General features: G+C 45.6%; 1 protein-coding gene across 2 annotated transcripts in view; it reads right to left on the bottom strand.

Moving 5' to 3' along the window:
- Positions 1–826: 826 nt before the first annotated feature.
- The window catches only part of LOC139258749 (calcitonin gene-related peptide type 1 receptor-like), a 126,366-nt gene continuing 108,039 nt past the window's right edge, over positions 827–19,153 (bottom strand). For both annotated transcript variants that reach the window (XM_070874813.1, XM_070874814.1), the window contains exons 8-13: positions 17,312–17,465; positions 15,043–15,103; positions 14,860–14,926; positions 12,677–12,895; positions 3,833–3,874; positions 827–1,647 (exon numbers count right to left, since the gene is read on the bottom strand). In XM_070874813.1, the coding sequence (XP_070730914.1) occupies positions 1,426–1,647; positions 3,833–3,874; positions 12,677–12,895; positions 14,860–14,926; positions 15,043–15,103; positions 17,312–17,465 (765 nt within the window). In that variant the 3' untranslated portion in view covers positions 827–1,425. The remainder of the gene's footprint in view (positions 1,648–3,832; positions 3,875–12,676; positions 12,896–14,859; positions 14,927–15,042; positions 15,104–17,311; positions 17,466–19,153) is intronic.

The following is a 19,153-nucleotide window of genomic DNA, read 5'->3' on the forward strand; positions in this document are numbered from 1 at the left end:
AATCTTTTTTTCCATAATGTTTGGTTTCTAGAAATAAATTCTGGAAAGATTATAAAATTATGACATACAAAGGGCTAGAATATAGAAATCTCTGCCACAACCCATTTATTGAAAAGAGTCCATGAATTCTATTAGATAAATGCTTGAAGAAGAAGAATGCTAGAGGATATTGAGCAATTGAGTGGGATTAGACAAGATGTGCAGAAAAACACTGGTGCAGACTTGATGGGCTAAGGGATCTATTTCTGTGCTGTAACTTTATATGATTTGATGAATAGATTCAGATATTGGTTATTACACTGTCATGTTACCTTAAAAAAATATGGGACTGATTCAAAAAATGTATAAAGAATCCCATGTAGTTTTTAAATGGGGCAACCAAACATGTATTTTGATACATGTTTAATAATAGCCCAGCCTTCAGAAAGTTCCATCCAAGCATTGCCTTAAAAATTTAGAGAATTTGCCAAATCTTCTCCTCGCCCTCCCTCCTCAAATGAAAGGAAGCCAGACATTCAGTATAGTTTCCAAGTCCTGCTGGAATCTTTGAGAAACTTGGCATATATAAAGCAGATGTTTACTCCATTTTTGATAATATCAAGCACACACTACACAAGTCAAAAAAGTAATACTGCTTCATTACCAGAAAACAACAAAATGTAAAGAGAATACTTTTCCCATTTTGATTCTACTTTTACTCCCCAAGCAATAAATACACCAAAACTTCACAAATCATATTTACAGAGAAAAAAAGTTACAATAATTGAATACTATTTTATTTTCCAGCATTATGAAATTCAAAAATTCAATACTGCAAGATAGTGATGTAATAAGTGTTTATTTGTATGATAATTATATGAGCCTGTTTTTATATAAAATATAGAAAGCATAAAACTAATATATCATTAGGGCAGTGAACCTAAACCCTGAGGGAATGTTAAGAAGATTTTTTTTGTCTTCAGCAGTTGAAGTTACATCACACACAGAGATTGGAATTGGTCAGCTGTCTAATAATATTGGCAGAAGTGAGTGATTGTACAGCAACCAGGATATTAGTTTATCAACATGACAAAGACCATCTTTCTGTGGAATTAGAATCAACTATTGCACCTACCTTCACTGTCTGACAGTTGTGTGAGACAATAATGCCAGCTGGTGGTTTGAAGACCAGAAATACAAGAATATTTACAAGTCTCTTCTTTCAGTGGAGGATACTTTCTTCCAACTGTGTCACAGGCCACGAATATATCCGGCATGTCCTTCATTTCATCTCATGCAAAATAAACGATTGGGAAGTAACAGGGTGGTATTTGACGATGAAAATAACTTTCAGTGCAGACTCAGCTGAGCTCTTCCATTAAAGTGAAAGGAGAAAGTTCACTGTCATTGAAATCTGCATCACTAACAGGCACTCTCGGTTGTCCTTTAGGTGTATGTTTCACCTGTTTTCAAACTAATGATTTCAATGTCATGAAAACTCTTTCCATTAACATATTCACTATTGGATTCATGATTATACAGACTTCCATGTACTTCTGTAATAGATGTTCCAGTGCAAGAGGTAGAACGCAGGCCCTCCGAGTGGGTCAGACTGTTTCCAAACTGAATGTTGTACTGCACCCAGTGGCGTCTTAAAATAGCTTGAACCTGTCACAAGAAGAGAAAGAGATTCACATCACTTCTGTCACACCAACCTTTGCTCAGTCATCTCATCTCAATTTTTATAGGATAAATCTCGTAGAAGTTGGTCGGACTATTTGTTTCAGAACAGAACAGACCAGTTCAGATGCTGAATTCAGTCCACAGTTACAGCTAACAATTTCATTTCAAGAATAGTTCTCGAATATTATGAAGTCATTACACCATGAACAACACACTTTGAATCTCCTTTAACAGCTGTTTGGTCTTTCTTTTGTTTTGTGTAATGGTGGAAAATTTTGGAATGATTTCATAAACTGAACTTTGGGCTGGATTCTTGGTCTTCTGCTGCTCTTGTTAGTGCTCCGGAGGTGCGACAATAGCTGTGATAAGCAGATCAGGGCGGGCAGCCAGCTTCCAGTGCCCCGCCAGGACTTTCGGTGTCAATTTCGACCGGGCGTGGAGCATTACCACCCGGAAGAGGCGAGCCAGTATGCAACGCCCCTGGTTGCAACACCAGCTCGACTTTTGGCTGCCGCACGATCCATAGGGTTCCATGGAGCGCCCTGCTGGGACCGCATGTGAAAGCAGACGGTCCGAGCTGTAGCAGCAGCAGTGATGTAAGTAATGTCGACCTCAGGTGAGTGTGATTGTTTTTTTATTTGCGATTTATGTTGGCATGAGTTATTTATTGGGAATGTTTCTGGTGGGTTTTTATCAGTTTTTTTTCCCCCCAGACCTCTCAGAGCAATCCGAGGCTGGCCGTTTAGCGCGGGATTTTTGCTTGCTCAGTCAGCCTAGTGCCTAGAGAATTGTGTAACATCTCCCTGATAAAGTGCAACATCCCCACCGACAACTGGGAGCCCCTGGCCAAAGACCGCCCTAAGTGGAGGAAGTGCATCCGGGAGGGTACTGAGCACCTGGAGTCTCATCGCCGAGAGCATGCAGAAATCAAGCGCAAGCAGCGGAAAGAGCATGCGGCAAACCTGCCCCACCCACCCCTTTCCTCCAACGATTATCTGCCCCACCTGTGACAGGGACTGTGGCTCTTGTATTGAACTGATCAGCCACCTAAGGACTCATTTTTGGAGTGGAAGCAAATCTTCCTCGATTCCGAGGGACTGCCTATGATGATGATGATGATGTAATGTCTCCCTTAATGCTCTGCCTCACACTCAGGGCCCAGCTGTTGAATTTTTCTGATTGAGGCGCAAACTGTTGCCGGGCGCAAACTTTACCGCCCCGCCCCCATTAATGTCCCAAAATGAGCAGAACCAAAAATCCAGCACTTTATCTTGTCTATAGCACAAACTCCAGGGTGGAAATGTTTTTTTAAAAAAACACTAAATCTTTTTTGTTCATTTTTACTAAGGATAGTTGGTGTGTAACTATTAGAACTACTAAACTACATTTAAACCACTTCTGGATTTAAAAACCTCCAGGATTTCTACAGCCAGATATTGCAATGAATGATTAATAAGCAAGAAAATTGTTTAAAAAGAATAATGGAAAACCAAATTGTATATTTTGATTCTATTAGACAAACTTATAATTATTACATAAAGAAAATGGATGTGATGTTTTTACATTCCCTTTGGCCCTATAAACACATGTTGACGTTAATTAAGATAATAATAATGAGTGGTTTCTCACTGAAAATTGTAAATGGGCTGATACCCATTTTATCATTTTTGCCAATATTCGTGCTCCTGAAAGTGATGGAGTTGCGAGCACATTTTATGTTTCTGTACCAGTGGCAAAACCAAAACACTCATAGGTCAGCTACAGCATGCGTTACACACAAAATGATGCTCTCTCTACTGGAACAAGTATATCACAAGAAACAATCACAACTACGCTGTCTCTCTAGAAACTGTTCAATTACTCCTGCACAATCCAGATTTTCCACCAGGTTGATAATGCCATGGATAATTCTTTCCTTCTGGAATATGGCATTCCAACAAATATTTTTCTCAGAGAAGCTCAATCTTTGCAGAACTTTTCTTCTAAAGATGAAGCAGGTTGGATGGAATTATGATGGATCCGATGTACAAGGTCTGTAGAAAGAGGGGACTTGTTGGGCCCAATGGTCTTTCCTCAATTATGTTGCTAGAAATTGTTTCTGAAGGAGTATAATATAATATAATATAGGAGTATAATAATAACAGCATCACAAGATGAAAAACATCATTACCTCTCCATTGAAGAAGCAGAATATTGTTGCCACCAATAAGCCCTACAAAAGAAAGACAAGTAAAACATAATTTCATTAGCAGATACCAACTAAACAGGTTAAATATTGCAGCCTAGATTTTCTGTCTGCTCCCAGTCTATTTTTTGACGGACCTGTAGCAGGTTGACAGGGTGGAAAAGTGCTTGAGGATGTGCTCACTGCATCCCTGCCTCCTGGCACATCTCCCACCCATTGCCGGATCAGGTGGCCTATATATCGGCAGTTAAGAACGTAAGAACATAAGAAGTAGGAGCAGGAGTAGGCCATATGGCTCGTCAAGCCTGCTCCGCCATTTAATACGATCATGGCTGATCCGATCATGGACTCAGTTGTATGGAAAGCAGATGCAAATGAGGGAAATATGTCCTTCAATGACCTTCTCAGCAGTTACATCATTTTAATGTTGGACACAACAGATTTGTGTCAGGCTCAGTATTCACTGGTCAGCAGAGAGTGGCTGGGTGCAAGCATTCACAAAGTGAGGCCATGCACAGGCTAAAAAGGAGGACAGTGACTGTCTAGGCTCATACATGAAGAATGGCACATGGTGTGAAAGTGGATAGCAGCTAGCAATCATGGTACTGTCTGTCTGCCTGTATCAATTCTTTGAGGAAAGGAATGAGTGATTGGCACTCCAAATGAACAAGACTTCGCCCATTTGTAATCTCAAAAGGGGGCAATTTTAAGCAAAATAAATGGTGGGAAAAGTTAAAGTATTAAAAATCTGAATCCCAGCCCCAACCCACCTCCAACCTGCCCACATTCGGAGGCGGGACAGGGGTCTAGCTGGCAGCCAACCTGCTGCTAGAAGGCGGGTTGTCGCTTTGAATATGATAATGAGGCCTGGAAGCCAAGGATTTAATCTGCTATGCAGATTTAACTGTGGCCGGCTGGGGTTCCCGGGCCTCAGTAGCTGCAACGAGGCGAGGACAGCCTTGGAGAGCACTCCTGCTGGACCACGAAGAGCAGGAGCGCTTCCTCCCGGCCCCCAAATCCCACCATCAGCCAGCCTCGTGCAATCACCACCGGCTCCACCTCCCGGGTCTGGAATCAGAACCCCCCAGGAATCGGAACCGCCCTCCCCGAGAATCATAACTCCTCTCCAGGATCCAAACTCCCCAGCGGTCTACCGGGCCTGCTCTGGAGGGTCAGAAAATTAAAATTCCAGCCTTAAGCTCCAAAGTATCACTGCCACCAACAAACTCAACAAAATACAAAATTACAAGTTAACATCATTTTACTGGTCAGCTCAATCAGAACAATTAAATGGGTTGGATGGAAGGTGAGGCCTTTTAATAACTGTAAGAACATGTGTTTACCTGTGTCAAAGAGTGGGCGAAATTTAGAATTCAACAGAGGAGGACTAAGGGTTTAATTAAGAGGGGGAAAATAGAGTACGAGAGGAAGCTTGCAGGGAACATAAAAACTGACTGCAAAAGTATGTGAAGAGAAAAAGATTAGTGAAGACAAATGTAGGTCCCTTGCAGTCGGATTCAGGTGAATTTATAATGGGGAATAAAGAAATGGCAGACCAATTGAACAAATACTTTGGTTCTGTCTTCACGAAGGAAAACGCAAATAACCTTCCGAATGTACTCGGGGACAGTGGGTCTAGTGAGAAGGAGGAACTGAAGGATATCCTTATTAGGTGGGAAATTGTGTTAGGGAAATTGATGGGATTGAAGGCCGATAAATCCCCGGGACCTGATAGTCTGCATCTCAGAGTACTTAAGGAAGTGGTCCTAGAAATAGTGGATGCATTGGTGATCATTTTCCAACAGTCTATCGACTCTGGATCAGTTCCTATGGACGAGAGGGTAGCTAATGTAACACCACTTTTTAAAAAAGGAGGGAGAGAGAAAACGGGTAATGACAGACCGGTTAGCCTGCCATCAGTAGTGGGGAAAAAGTTGGAATCTAACATTGAAGGTGAAATAGCAACGCATTGGGAAAGCAGTGACAGGATCGGTCCATGTCAGCATGGATTTATGAAAGGGAAATCATGCTTGACGAATCTTCTGGAATTTTTTGAGGAAGTAACTAGCAGAGTGGACAAGGGAGAACCAGTGGATGTGGTGTATTTGGACTTTCAAAAGGCTTTTGACAAGGTCCCGCACAAAAGGTTGGTGTGCAAAATCAAAGCACATAGTATTGGGGGTAATGTACTGACGTGGATAGAGAACTGGTTGGCAGACAGGAAGCAGAGAGTCGGGATAAACAGGTCCTTTTCAGAATGGCAGGCAATGACTAGTGGAGTGCCGCAGGGCTCAGTGCTGGGACCGTAGCTATTTACAACATACATTAACGATTTAGATGAAGGAATTGAGTGTAATATCTCCAAGTTTGCAGATGACACTAAACTGGGTGGCGTGTGAGCTGTGAGGAGGATGCTAAGAGGCTGCAGAGTGACTTGGACAGGTTAGGTGAGTGGGCAAATGCATGGCTGATGTTGTATAATGTGGATAAATGTGAGGTTATCCATTTTGGGGCAAAAACACGAAGGCAGAATATTATCTGAATGGCGGCAGATTAGGAAAAGGGGAGGTGCAACGAGACCTGGGTGTCATGGTTCATCAGTCATTGAAAGTTGGCCTGCAAGTCCAGCAGGCGGTGAAGAAGGCAACTGCTATGTTGGCCTTCATAGTTAGGGGATTTGAGTAATGGAGCAGGGAGGTCTTACTGCAGTTGTACAGGGCCTTAGTGAGGCCTCACCTGGAATATTGTGTTCAGTTTTGGTCTCCTAATCTGAGGAAGGACATTCTTGCTATTGAGGGAGTGCAGTGAAGGTTCACCAGACTGATTCCAGGGATGGCTGGACTGACATATGAAGAGAGACTGGATCAACTGGGCCTTTATTCACTGGAGTTTAGAAGGATGAGAGGGGATCTAGTAGAACCGTATAAGATTCTGACGGGACTGGACAGGTTAGATGCGGGAAGAATGTTCCCGATGTTGGGGAAGTCCAGAACCAGGGGACATAGTCTTAGGATAAGGGGTAGACCATTTAGGACTGAGATGAGGAGAAACTTCTTCACTCAGAGAGTTGTTAACCTGTGGAATTCCCTGCCGCAGAGAGCTGTTGGTGCCAGTTCATTGGATATATTCAAGAGGAAGTTAGATATGGCTCTTATGGCTAAAGAGATCAAGGGGTATGGCGAGAAAGCAGGAAAGGGGTACTGAGGGAATGATCAGCCATGATATTATTGAATGGCGGTGCAGGCTCGAAGGGCCGAATGGCTTACTCCTGCACCTATTTTCTATATTTCTATGTTTCTAAAGTGGAGGATTGTTTGCTTATATGAAAGGCAAGTTTCAAATTGCCTACACCTGAACCTGAATCTCAATTCGCTCAGCATCCGACGGAAACTTTTGTGTTCATACTTCCTCATTCTGATGCTTAACCGAAACCTGTTGCAGCATATGATGACAAAATATGGTGAGGAATGTCACTTGGCCTCGATGTCGAGGATATATTTGAACACAATTTGCTAAAAATGCAGACGATTAATTGAAGAGTTTGTTTATTCTTTCCTGTTTGGAAATATAAGGCATCGTGGCAACACCCTCGCTCCAAACACTGGCACCTGCTTGACTACGTCATCGTCCGAGCCAGGGATCGCAAGGATCTGCGCATCACCCGAGCCATGACAGGAGCTGACGACTGCTGGACGGACCACCGCCTAATCCGATCCATCATCAAAAATAACATTGCCCCAAAGCAGAGGGGACAGCAGAAGCAGTTCCTCAAAAAAGTTAATGCCGGGGCACTTAGATACCCAGCTAAAAGAGCCCTATACAGCCGGCGCCTCACAGCCAATCTGGCGTCCCTTGATGACCCTGAGATGCTGAATGCCCATAGCTCTTGGTCTGCCCTCCAGGCCTCTATAACCAGTGCCTGTGAAGAGACACTTAGTCACTCAACCAGAAAACATCAGGACTGATTTGATGAAAATGATCACGAGATCGAAGAACTAATAGATCGCAAGCGCAAAGCATTTCTGAGCCTCAAGCAACAACACAACTTGGGAGCTGCAAAACAACATTACAGATGGCTCAAGGCTCAGGTCCAACAAAAAGCCCGGAACCTAAACAACAGGTGGTGGATGGAGAAAGCACAGGAGAAACAACAACTGGCCGACAGCCACGATATGCGAGGATTCTTCGCTGCAGTCAAGGCCACCTACGTTCCAAACTCCCAAGGCCCCACCCTACTCCTGGCCAAGAACGGGGAAAGACTCAACAAGGACACCAAGGCTGTCAGGGCCCGATGGAAGGAGCACTTTGAAGATCTCCTCAATTGAGACTCTACCTGTGAGTCGAGTGTTCTCAACTCCATCCCTCAGCATGCGACCCGCCACCAACTCAGTGAAACCCCAACGCTGCACGAGGTAGGCAAAGCCATAAAACAGCTCAAGAATAACAAGGCTTTGGGTGCGGATGGAATCCCTGCTGAGGGGCTAAAGTATGGCGGAGAGGCACTGTTGGCACGGATACATGACGTCATCTCTCTCATCTGGAGGGAGGAGAGCATGCCGGGAGATCTGAGAGATACAGTGATTGTGACCATTTTTTAAAAAGGGGACAAGTCCGGCTGCGGCAACTGCAGGGGAATCTCCCTGCTATCAGCCACTGGGAAATTTGTCGCTCGAGTTCTCCTTGATCGTCTTCTCCCTGTGGCCGAGGAGCTCCTCCTGGAATCACAATGCGGATTTCGTTCCCCACGAGGCACAACAGATATGATCTTCGCAGCGCGACAGTTGCAGGAAAAATGCAGGGAGCAGCGCCAGCCCTTATATGTGACTTTCTTTGATCTTACAACGGCCTTTGACACCGTCAATCGTGAGGGTCTATGGAGCATCCTCCTCCATTTTGGATGCCCCCAAAGTTTGTCAACATCCTTCGCCTGCTTCACGATGACATGCAGGCCCTGATCCTTACCAACGGATCCATTACAGACCCGGGGTCAAAGAGGGCTGCATCATCGCTCCAACCCTCTTCTCAATCTTCCTCGCCATCATGCTTCACCTCACAATCGACAAGCTCCCCGCTGGAGTGGAACCAAACCACAGAACCAGTGGGAAGCTGCTGAACCTACGCCGCCTCCAGGCCAGGTCCAAGATCACCCCAACCTCTGTCGTTGAGTTGCAGTATGCGGACGATGCCTGTGTCTGTGCACATTCAGAGGCTGAACTCCAGAATATAGTCAATGTATTCACTGAGGCATATGAAAGCATGGGCCTTACGCTTAACATCCGTAAGACAAAGGTCCTCCACCAGCCTGTCACCGCCGCACATCTCTGCCCTCCAATCATCAAGATCCACGGCGCGGCCCTGGACAACGTGGACCATTTCCCATATCTCGGGAGCCTCTTATCAACAAAGGCAGACATTGATGCGGAGATTCAACATCACCTCCAGTGCGCCAGTGCAGCCTTCGGCGGTCTGAGGAAAAGAGTGTTTGAAGACCAGGACCTCAAATCTATCACCAAGCTCATGGTCTACAGGGCTGTAGTAATACCCGCCCTCCTGTATGGATCTGAGGCATGGACGATGTAGAGAAGACCCCTCAAGTCGCTGGAGATATATCACTACTGACACCTGAGAGACCCTGGCCGAAGACCACCCAAGGTGGAGAAAGTACATCCGGGAGGGCGTTGAGCTCTTCAAGTCTCAACGCAAAGAGCATGAAGAGGCCAAGCGCAGGCAGCGGAAGGAGCGCGTGGCAAACCAGCCCCACCGCCCCCTTCCCTCGACGAATGTCTGTCCCACCTGTAACAGGGTCTGTGGTTTTCATATTGGGCAGTTCAGCCATCAAAGAGCTCCCTTTGGGAGTGGAAGCAAGTCCTCCTCAATTCCGAGGGACTGCCTATAATGATGATGTCCTGTATGATCCTTGTAAACGTTTAGTGCTCGCTTGCGATGTGTCTTCGTACAGGGTTGGGTGTGTGTTACAACAAGCAAACGAATCGGGGACATTGCAACCAGTCGCTTATGCATCCAGGAGCTTGTCCAAGGCAGAAAGGGCCTACAGGATGATTGAAAAAGAAGCTCTGGCATGCGTTTACGGGGTGAATAAAATGCACCAGTATCTGTTTGGGCTTAAGTTCGAGTTAGAAATTGACCATAAGCCGCTCATATCGCTATTCTCAGAGAGCAAAGGTATTAATACCAATGCCTCTGCTCGCATCCAAAGATGGGCGCTCACGCTGTCTGCATATAACTATGTAATTCGCCACAGGCCAGGCACAGAGAACTGCAGTGATGCTCTCCGTCGGCTATCATTGCCCACCACCGGGTTGGAAATGGCACAGCCTGCAGATTTGCTCTTGGTGATGGATGCATTTGAAAACGAAAAGTCACACGTGATGGCCCGCCAGATCAGGACCTGGACCAGCCAGGATCCTTTACTGTCCCTTGTAAAAAACTATGTCCTCCATGGGAGCTGGATCCCAGCGGAGATGCATGAAGAGATCAAGCCGTTCCAGCGGTGCAAATACGAAATGTCCTTACAGTCTTTTGTGGAGTAATCGTGTGGTTTTGCCTAAGAAAGGCAGGGAAACGTTCATACGCAACCTACACAGTACTCACCCAGACATAGTAATGATGAAAGCTATAGCCAGATCCCATGTGTGGTGGCCCGGCATCAACTTAGATTTGGAGTCTTGCGTGCGCCAGTGCAATACTTGCTCTCAACTGAGCAATGCACCCAGGGAGACACCGCTAAGTTTATGATCATGGCCCTCAAAACCGTGGTCTAGGATCCAAGTTGACTTCGCTGGCCCGTTTCTAGGCAAAATGTTCTTGGTTGTTGTGGACCGCTTATTCAAAGCGGATTGAGTGTAATAATGTCTGTAAGCACATCCACTGCCACCATCGACAACCTACGAGCCATGTTTGCAGCACACAGTCTACCTGATGTCCTTGTCAGCGACAACGGACTGTGCTTCACCAGCGCTGAATTCAAGGAATTCATTACCCGCAATGGGATCAAGCACGTCACATCTGCCCCGTTCAAGCCCGCATCCACCGGCCAGGCAGAATGGGCAGTCCAAACCATCAAGCAAAGCTTGAAACGCGTGTCGGAAGGCTCCCTGCAGACCCGCCTGTCCCGAGTGCTGCTCAGCTACCGCACCAGACCCCATGCACTCACCGGGGTTCTCCCAGCCGAGCTGCTCATAAAAAGGGCGCTCAAAACAAAGCTCTCTCTCGTCCACCCTTATCTCCATGATCACGTCGAGGGCAGGCGGTATCAACAAAGCATGTACCATGATCGCGCAAATTTGTCACGCGATATTGAAGTCAATGACCCTGTATTTGTACTCAACTATGGACATGGTCCCAAACGGCTTGCCAGCACTGTCATAGCCAAAGAAGGGAGTAGGGTGTTTCAGGTCAAACTCGCAAATGGACTAACTTGCAGAAAGCATTTGGACCAAACCAAACTGCGATTCACAGACAGCCACGAGCAACCTGACGAGGACACCACCAACTTCGACCCTCCGACACACACACAAGTGGCAACCGACATCACGGTTGACCATGAAGCTGAACTCATCATCCCCAGCTGCCTGGCAAGGCCAGCTGCGCAGCAACCCAGTGAAGAACCAACCAACTCACCCACACCTGCATTTGTACCGAGACGAACAACGAGGGAGCGAAAAGCCCCAGATCGTCTCACCCTGTAAATAAGTGTACTATTGACTTTGGGAGGGAGTGATGTTATGTATGCAACCCTATGTAACCAGCATTCTACTGGCACAAGAGGGCGTATCTGTTGGAGTCCCAAGGGATCCCAACATCGCTTGGGAGCACTGTATATAAGCAGGCCACCCATGCTGTACCAACACTCTGGGGTTAGAAAAAAGTGACTAAGGTCACACTTACTCACATCTGCAGTACTCAATCACATTACTTTATTCTGGACATAACACCGCCCAAGAAGATGCACCGCCAAATAAAAATAAAATAAATATTTACCTATCCATTGTCAGCTCCATCCTTTGATCCCCCGACGTGCGGTGTCCCCGGCAGGTTTTTCTGCCGGTGCACCCTCTGAAGACTGTGTGAGGCCGGCGGTGCAGCTGCCCTTAAAGGGGAGCACCCACTGTCGCAGCCGCAACGCAAAATTTTTTGTCGGCCAACTTGCTTATCGGCCGGCAAAATACTGCCCCCGGTTTCGGCCGGGCCGGCAACAGGCAGCCTGGCACCCCCTCTTCGGTGCTAGGTCACTGGCCCGGCCGAAACCCTCCCTGGTGGCCCAGTGGCCAAAGTTAAAAAAATGATCGAATCTCTCCCCTTTAACGGAGAGAGAGCGTGGTGACACACAGGCGCTGTGACGTCACCACGTTCATTGACAGCGGCGGATGGCCCCACCCATCAATTTTCAACCTGGCTTTGACGCTAAGGCCCACCCCATTATGATCAATTTCCTGTAGGACTTAGAAAAAAATTCAAAGTCCTGAAAATGGATCTACTCACCGCACCAAGAGTTCCAACAGTGAGTACCAGTTAAAAACTCAAAGGTGCGCCAGCTTTCTGGTGCTCCTGAATTTCAGCCCCACTGACAAATGCCTTATATTTTTGCTGTACTTGAAGGAGTCTCGAGTTTACGCTCTTAAAAAGGGAACTTGCCTACTACCACTAAAACAGCAAAATTAAAGTGAGAATATGGAATCTTGCGTGATTTTTACATTGTGCTAAAATGCTGTCATATTCCTCAAACGGTTGTATTATTTCATTGGACATGCATTCGTTCTTAGCCTTTCTGTGTATGACACAAATTACAAGTTAAAAAATGATCCTTACCTGATAATGCATTAATATATGCATCACATAGTCATAGACTTCTTCAGCTATTCGGCCGTCTGGCTTCCATGGGACCAGCACAAACTGGATCCCAAGCAGTGGAACTAATATCAGGGTAGCCCTGACAGCCTTCATGTAAAGGTTTGACTCTGTTCTGTGTGTGACTTTTAACTTTGTTATAAGGACACGGACAATGTTCAGCAAGAAAAACAAGTTTACCTACAGAAAAGAAAATGGATGTCAGTTAGGCCTTTTTCGATGTAACCATGTTCTGCTATCCGGCTGTCTACTTAATAGTTTCTTCGGCCCCAAGTTTCCCCAGGAGTTGCTCCAAAAAAATAGGAGCAACGAGTTTTTTTTGGATTATCTTAAAAATCGCAATTCTCCCCATTTAGTTTGCTCCAGTTTAAGTGAGTTAGTTCAGTTTCTTTTTAGTTCAGTTTTTCTTTTTCAAAAGGGGGTGTTACCAGCCACTTACGCCTGTTTTGGCCATTTAAGCAAGTTTAGCCAGCGAAAAGTTACTCCAAACTAATTTAGGCCAGCATATGTGACCACTTTTGTACGCTCAGAAAAGCCTTGCGGATACTTTAGAAATCAGCATAGGTAGCCAGAGATGTGGGGGTTGGGGGAAAGGGAAGTTAGAGGATTTTCCAAAGCACTAAAAACCTTCACAACAACATTAAAGAAACATAAGTACATTTAAAGCACCAAGCACTAAACAAAGCAGTACATTTAAAGCACCAAGCACTAAACAAAGCACAAAAATAAGTATTCAATAACAAATAAAAAATACAAGGAAACTGAGAGGACCTGCACCAAGACTTATAAAGCACTAAACAAAGCACAAAAAGTAATAAGCAATTAATTAACAAATAAAAAATAGAAGGAAACCTGCACCTAAAGCAGCAAGACCAAAGTAATAAGCAAACAATCAATCAATAACAAATAAAAAATTGAAGTCCTACCTTTATGTGAAGGGAAGGCAGTAGGCTGCTGATGAGCGAGTCCATTCGGCCAGTGCTAGGGGCGGTAAGACACACACCGGGAGGCTAGGCTCAACGCGGCATCGGTGAAGGGGGGAGGGCGGAGGGAGAGAGTAGGAGGGGGAGGGAGAAAGGAGGAGGGGGGGGAGAGGAGGAGGGGGTGGGGGGAGAGAGGAGTGGGGGGAGGGAGGGGGGAGAAAGGAGGAGGGGTGGAGAGAGGAGGAGGTGGAGAGAGGAGCAGGGGGTAGAGAGGAGGAGGGGGGGAGAGGAGGAAGGGGGGGAAGAGAGGAGGAAGGGGGGAAGAGAGGGAGAGGGGAGGAGGGTGGAGGAGGATGGGCCAAGGGAGGAGGAGGGGGGGAGGAAGATGGGAGGGGGGAGAGGAGGGGGAGCGTAGGGGGGAGGAGGAGGGGGAGAGGTGGGTGAGGAAGGAGGGAGAGCAGGGGAGAGGGGAAGAGGGGGGAAGAGGAGGGGGTAGAGGGGGGTGAGGAAGGGGGAGAGCAGGGGAGATGAGGAGGGAGGGGGGTAGAGGAGGGGGGTAGAGGAGGTGGGAGGGGGGTAGAGGAGTGGGGGAGAGGAGGGGGGTGGAGAAGAGCAGGGGGGAGGTGGAAGTACCCTCTTGATCAAATGGTACAAATCCTCTGGAAGGTCTGGAGCCAGCCCCTTGGACTTCAGTATCCTGAGGATCTTGTTCCCAGTAACAAAACGCACCTGGGCAACACCATGGGAATCCCTTAGGATCACACCAATCTGCGATGGGGTCAAGCCCTTCTTTGCCAGCTTGTAAATCTGTTCTTTTACATCAGGCACTGTTCCCTTGCAGGTCGCGGCGGGGAACCCATTCGTCCAGGGCTAGGGGCGGCGTGCTTCGGGCCCCTCCCACACAATCTGCAGAGTTTGTGGGGGTGAGGAGCTACTGCACATGTGCGCACACTCTAGTGCGCATGTGCAGAGTTCCCGGCCTGTTTTCAGCGCTGGGACCTGGCTCCGCCCCCCACTGGATGTGGTACACTACGCCGAGGCCGAAGACGTCCTGAGAAGCGGGGCAAATTCTTCGGTAAGTTTTAGGCGCGGTTTTTGTTCTAAAAAGTCGGCGCACCTCCGGGGGGCAAACTTGGGCCCTTCATACTTATGTTAGTCAATCTCCTTTTTTTTTGCTTGAGCTCTATAAATAAAGTGTACTTAGATGTCACTTAAACTTACCAGTAAGGCAGCACAAATAGGGCCATGAATTATGTACAGCAGATGAGTTTCAGAACTAATCCAGCAACTGCGCATAAGAAACAAAATTTAAAGAATAAGTAGACTGTAAATTTAAGGAATAAAATATAATAATTTTTGTTGAAATGTATAAATACCTATATATATGTATACTAAATCACTTACTTATCATTGTAATATAAGCTTCTGGCTATTGCATGTATTGTGGCAGGAATAAGTGGGAACCCTGTAAAATAGAACATTAATTAGGGTAAGTGATCAATGCTTCCCAGAGTGTAGATGTTTGACTATAACATAGTTGCTTTTGCTGATACTGTTCCCTGAAGGTTGTAGTTGGCAGATTGCAGTTTCCTTTGCGTAATGTAAAGTTAATAGATCACTGCCTAACTCATTAACCTTCAGAAATGCCACTGGATACAATGATAGTGTTTCCATAGAAACAGCTCATGACCCATTTCCTCGAATGTTGCATGGATATCAATATGAAAAATGGACATTTTGATATGCAGGCAGCTTAAATCGGTTTTGCTGTGTCGTTGCTCAGGTTTTCAGTCAGGTATGATTTGTGTTACAGAAGTCCTAGTGGCTACTGGCCACAGGTGATGCTATAGCCCACACTGGGTGGATTTTGAGCCCTTCAGCCCATCGGAGACGGCGGAATTGCCCCAGAAATGGCGAGGAATGACTTTCCACCTCATTCCCGCCATTGCTGTGTCCACAGCAATCTTCCCCCAGACCTACCACTGGGCGGCTGGAGTACAAGCCTGAGTCAGGAGGTAGGTCCCTTTAAAATCCAAACACTGTGACGTACATTAGGTCCTGTTTGCCATTTTAGGAGAGTACTAGGCAGAGTGTGTGCCCAGTATCAGCTGGCAATCCAGCCAAAGAGGGGCCCACATTTGAGTTGGCCCCTCTTTGTGCTCCTCTTTGTTGCACAAAACCAGCTCTGGGTTGCCCCCTTCCCAAGATTGATTCCTCTCATGGACCAACATTTTTCCAGCCTGGAGGCTGGCTGAGCTGCCCAATATTGGAGTAGTCAGAGCTGGAGGGCACCCCGGGGTGCCCGCTTTTCACCCACAGCTGGCTGTTCAAATGCTAATGAGAGCTGACCTACAAAGTGGACTGGGCCTCCCACCAAGACCATAGGGCGGCTGCCAGCCAAAGTCCATCCAAAGTCCATCCAGAGTGAAAATCTACCCGCTATGTCACGATGCTAACTTTACCCAAACATTTTCAACTCAACCTTTAAACTCAGTTCAGATGATTCGGCAGGCTAATAAAATAATCAATGCATGAGTTGAATCAATTACGCAATCACTCTCTAATGCTGCAATCATGGGGGTTGAAATTCACCTCCGCCCGAAATGGAGTGCACCTTTGGTTTTTTAAAGTTTTTCTCCACCACATGGGTTGCGGCGGAGATGCCATCGATATTCAGCACTTGGACGTTTTTTTTGGTCGGGGTGGAAGTAGTTGCGGCTGAGGGATGGAAGTGCCCTTACAGTGGGTCGGCCACCCTGATCACTCATCAACGCCGTGCTAATGACGTCAGTGCATCGCTGTTAAAGGGGAGAGCCGCTGCGAGGCTCGGCATACTTTTACGTTAGGTCCACTGGGACAGCAGGGAGAGTTTCAGCTGGGCCAAGAGGGGGTGCCGGGCGAACCCGGGGGCATAATTGTCGGGCCAACCTGGCAGTCAGCCGATGATAAAAAATAAAATGGCATCGCCGGTAGTGCCACCTCCCCTTTAAGGGCTGCCGCGCCGGCAACCAATGAGAAGTGCACTGACACAAAAAGCAGTCAGGGGCTCCGGCTGCCACTCCCGCGGGGCAAATCCGCAAAAAGGATATTTCCCGTGAGGCAATTTTGGGAAGGTGTCAGTAAGGGGTCGGCACATGCATGTCATGGTGGGAAAACGGGCAGAGCAGTCCCCTACACTGCTCCAATCTTGATGAAGGGCAATTTACCAAATGGCGGCCGTCCATGGAGAGTCGGTGGCCATTCCGCGCCATCCGTTGCTGCCGCTTTCAGGCAGCCAGAGGCCTTATCAGGAGGTGCAATTTCGGCCCCATGATATTTTGTGCGTTACTTCTTCCATAATTTTTTCTACAATGCTCTGTACAACTTCCCATACATGTAAAACAATTTTAAAGTACCCTTTCCCCATGCTAATCATCTTAATTGGTGTTTCACAATCCTATTATTACTTGCATTTAGTGAATCTGTATTTAATTTAAATTAAAAATGATCATTTTCAGAATCGCATGATTTTTCTTAATACTACTTGTACTCAATTAAAATTTGCAAATGCATTCCACAAACATTCCTGCAATGCAAATGAATACTTTAATACATGTTACATTTGACATATAATAAAATGACTGACATTGCACAAGTCACTTCACCACTGTACTGAGTATTCAAAAATACATACCCCATCCGAGAAGATAATACCACAGCAAGTGTTGTTTCTCAGCAAAGACGGCAACAACAATCAGTGTGTGAAGGTAAATACCTTCGCACAACATCCAGAAGTAATTGCAGCCCATTAAGTACAAATGGACGAACTGTGACACTTTACAGCTGACCTGCAAAGGACAAGAATGAAATTTGAAGTAAGACTGTGCAGGGGCACCTCACAGTGCACAAGCTGCATCTGAACTTTGAGAACCAAAGTCGGATTTTACTCCAGCACTAAATATAGAACAGGTTTGCAGCGGACCATTTTATTCAGAGAAGGCTGCGATGATAGGAAGCAGCCAGTGCTATTCAGGCAATAGTTCTTGCTTTATAATTAGCTAATGTAATGCAATGGGTCATAGTTAATTACATAGTGCCAAAACTGGAAAATGTTATGCAATTAACTGGGCAGCTCAATTAAACAAAGAGGACGACCTAAACAAACAGCAGGTAAATTTACCTTCTCTGCATTTCCATGCAGCCTAGCAACACATGGGAGCAATTCTTGATTAGGTTGACAGAAATTAATCACGGATGGTAGAAAATATGGAAACATAGTACATGGTAATGGTATTTTATAAATGTGGCTTGTGCTCATTTAAAATAATGCTTCACCAGAAATACAGGGAGTATAATATTTTCTTATATTATGGGAAAGAAAGAAAACATATGTGGTATTAAAAAGAACTACAAAGAAAATATAGTAGTAAGAGGTTAGATAACCTTATGCATCCATGTCCACATTAAACAGTAAAGCACCAGTGACTACAGAAAACAGGCCAAAGATATAAAAGTTCATATCCTCATGAACTGAACTCTCCCTATGCATAACAGAACATTTTGCAAACAAATGGATTATTTTTGAGAGAGTAAATATTCTTTGAACAGTAACACTACAAATAAATTTTAAAATCAAATTGCTCCTTCAAAACAAGTCACTTCTTGATTTGATTTGCATTTGTTGGCTTCCTATCTTTTCCTTTCGCTGTGCCAGAACTACTGATTTAATCTTAACTCTTTATGTACAATTCACAAAGCTGTTGGTATTGGGTTTTAATGAAAATAAACATAAATATGTTCAAGCAGATGTAAGAGTAATCTGTTGTTTCACTCAGACATGGTTTGCAACCCAAAGTTAAAAAATAACCAGTAAAGTGAAATCTCGCAAATAACCCGTAATGAGGCCGTTGGCAAAGCAACCAGAGAGTTGGGGAGAAATATTTTTACTCAGTGAGTTGTTATGATCTGGAATGCACCACCTGAAAGGGTGTTGGAAGCAGATTCAATATTACATAGAATTTTACAGCACAGAAACAGGCCAGTCAACCCAGCAGGTCTAAGCTTGTATTTATGCTCCACATGAGCCTCCTCCCACCTTACTACTACTCATCGGCATATTTAATTCTTTGCTCCCTCTAGCAAATTCCATATCTCACCACTCGCTGCGTAAAGACGTTTCTCCTGAATTCTTTATTGGATTTATTAGTGGCTACCTTATATTTTTGGCCTATAGTTTTAGTCTCCTCAGCAAGTGAAAACATCTTCTCTACATCTACCCTGTCAAACCCCTTCATTAAGTCTTATATCAGGTCACCTCTCAGTCTTCTCTTTTCCAGAGAAAAGAGCCCCAGCCTGTTCAGTCTTGTTTTGCTTGAGTTGATTTGCTAGCACTAAATGAGATTTCCCTGGACCTGCTTGCAGTTATAGGGTCACATTACGTAGAATCTCAATTTTGCCTGAAATTACTAAAGTTAAGATGTTGCTACTCATCTTGGCCTCTAACCAGCAATTTAGAAAAAGCAAGGCAAACTTAAAA

This window comes from Pristiophorus japonicus, chromosome 3 (genome assembly GCF_044704955.1).
Source record: "Pristiophorus japonicus isolate sPriJap1 chromosome 3, sPriJap1.hap1, whole genome shotgun sequence".
NCBI lineage: Eukaryota > Metazoa > Chordata > Chondrichthyes > Pristiophoridae > Pristiophorus > Pristiophorus japonicus.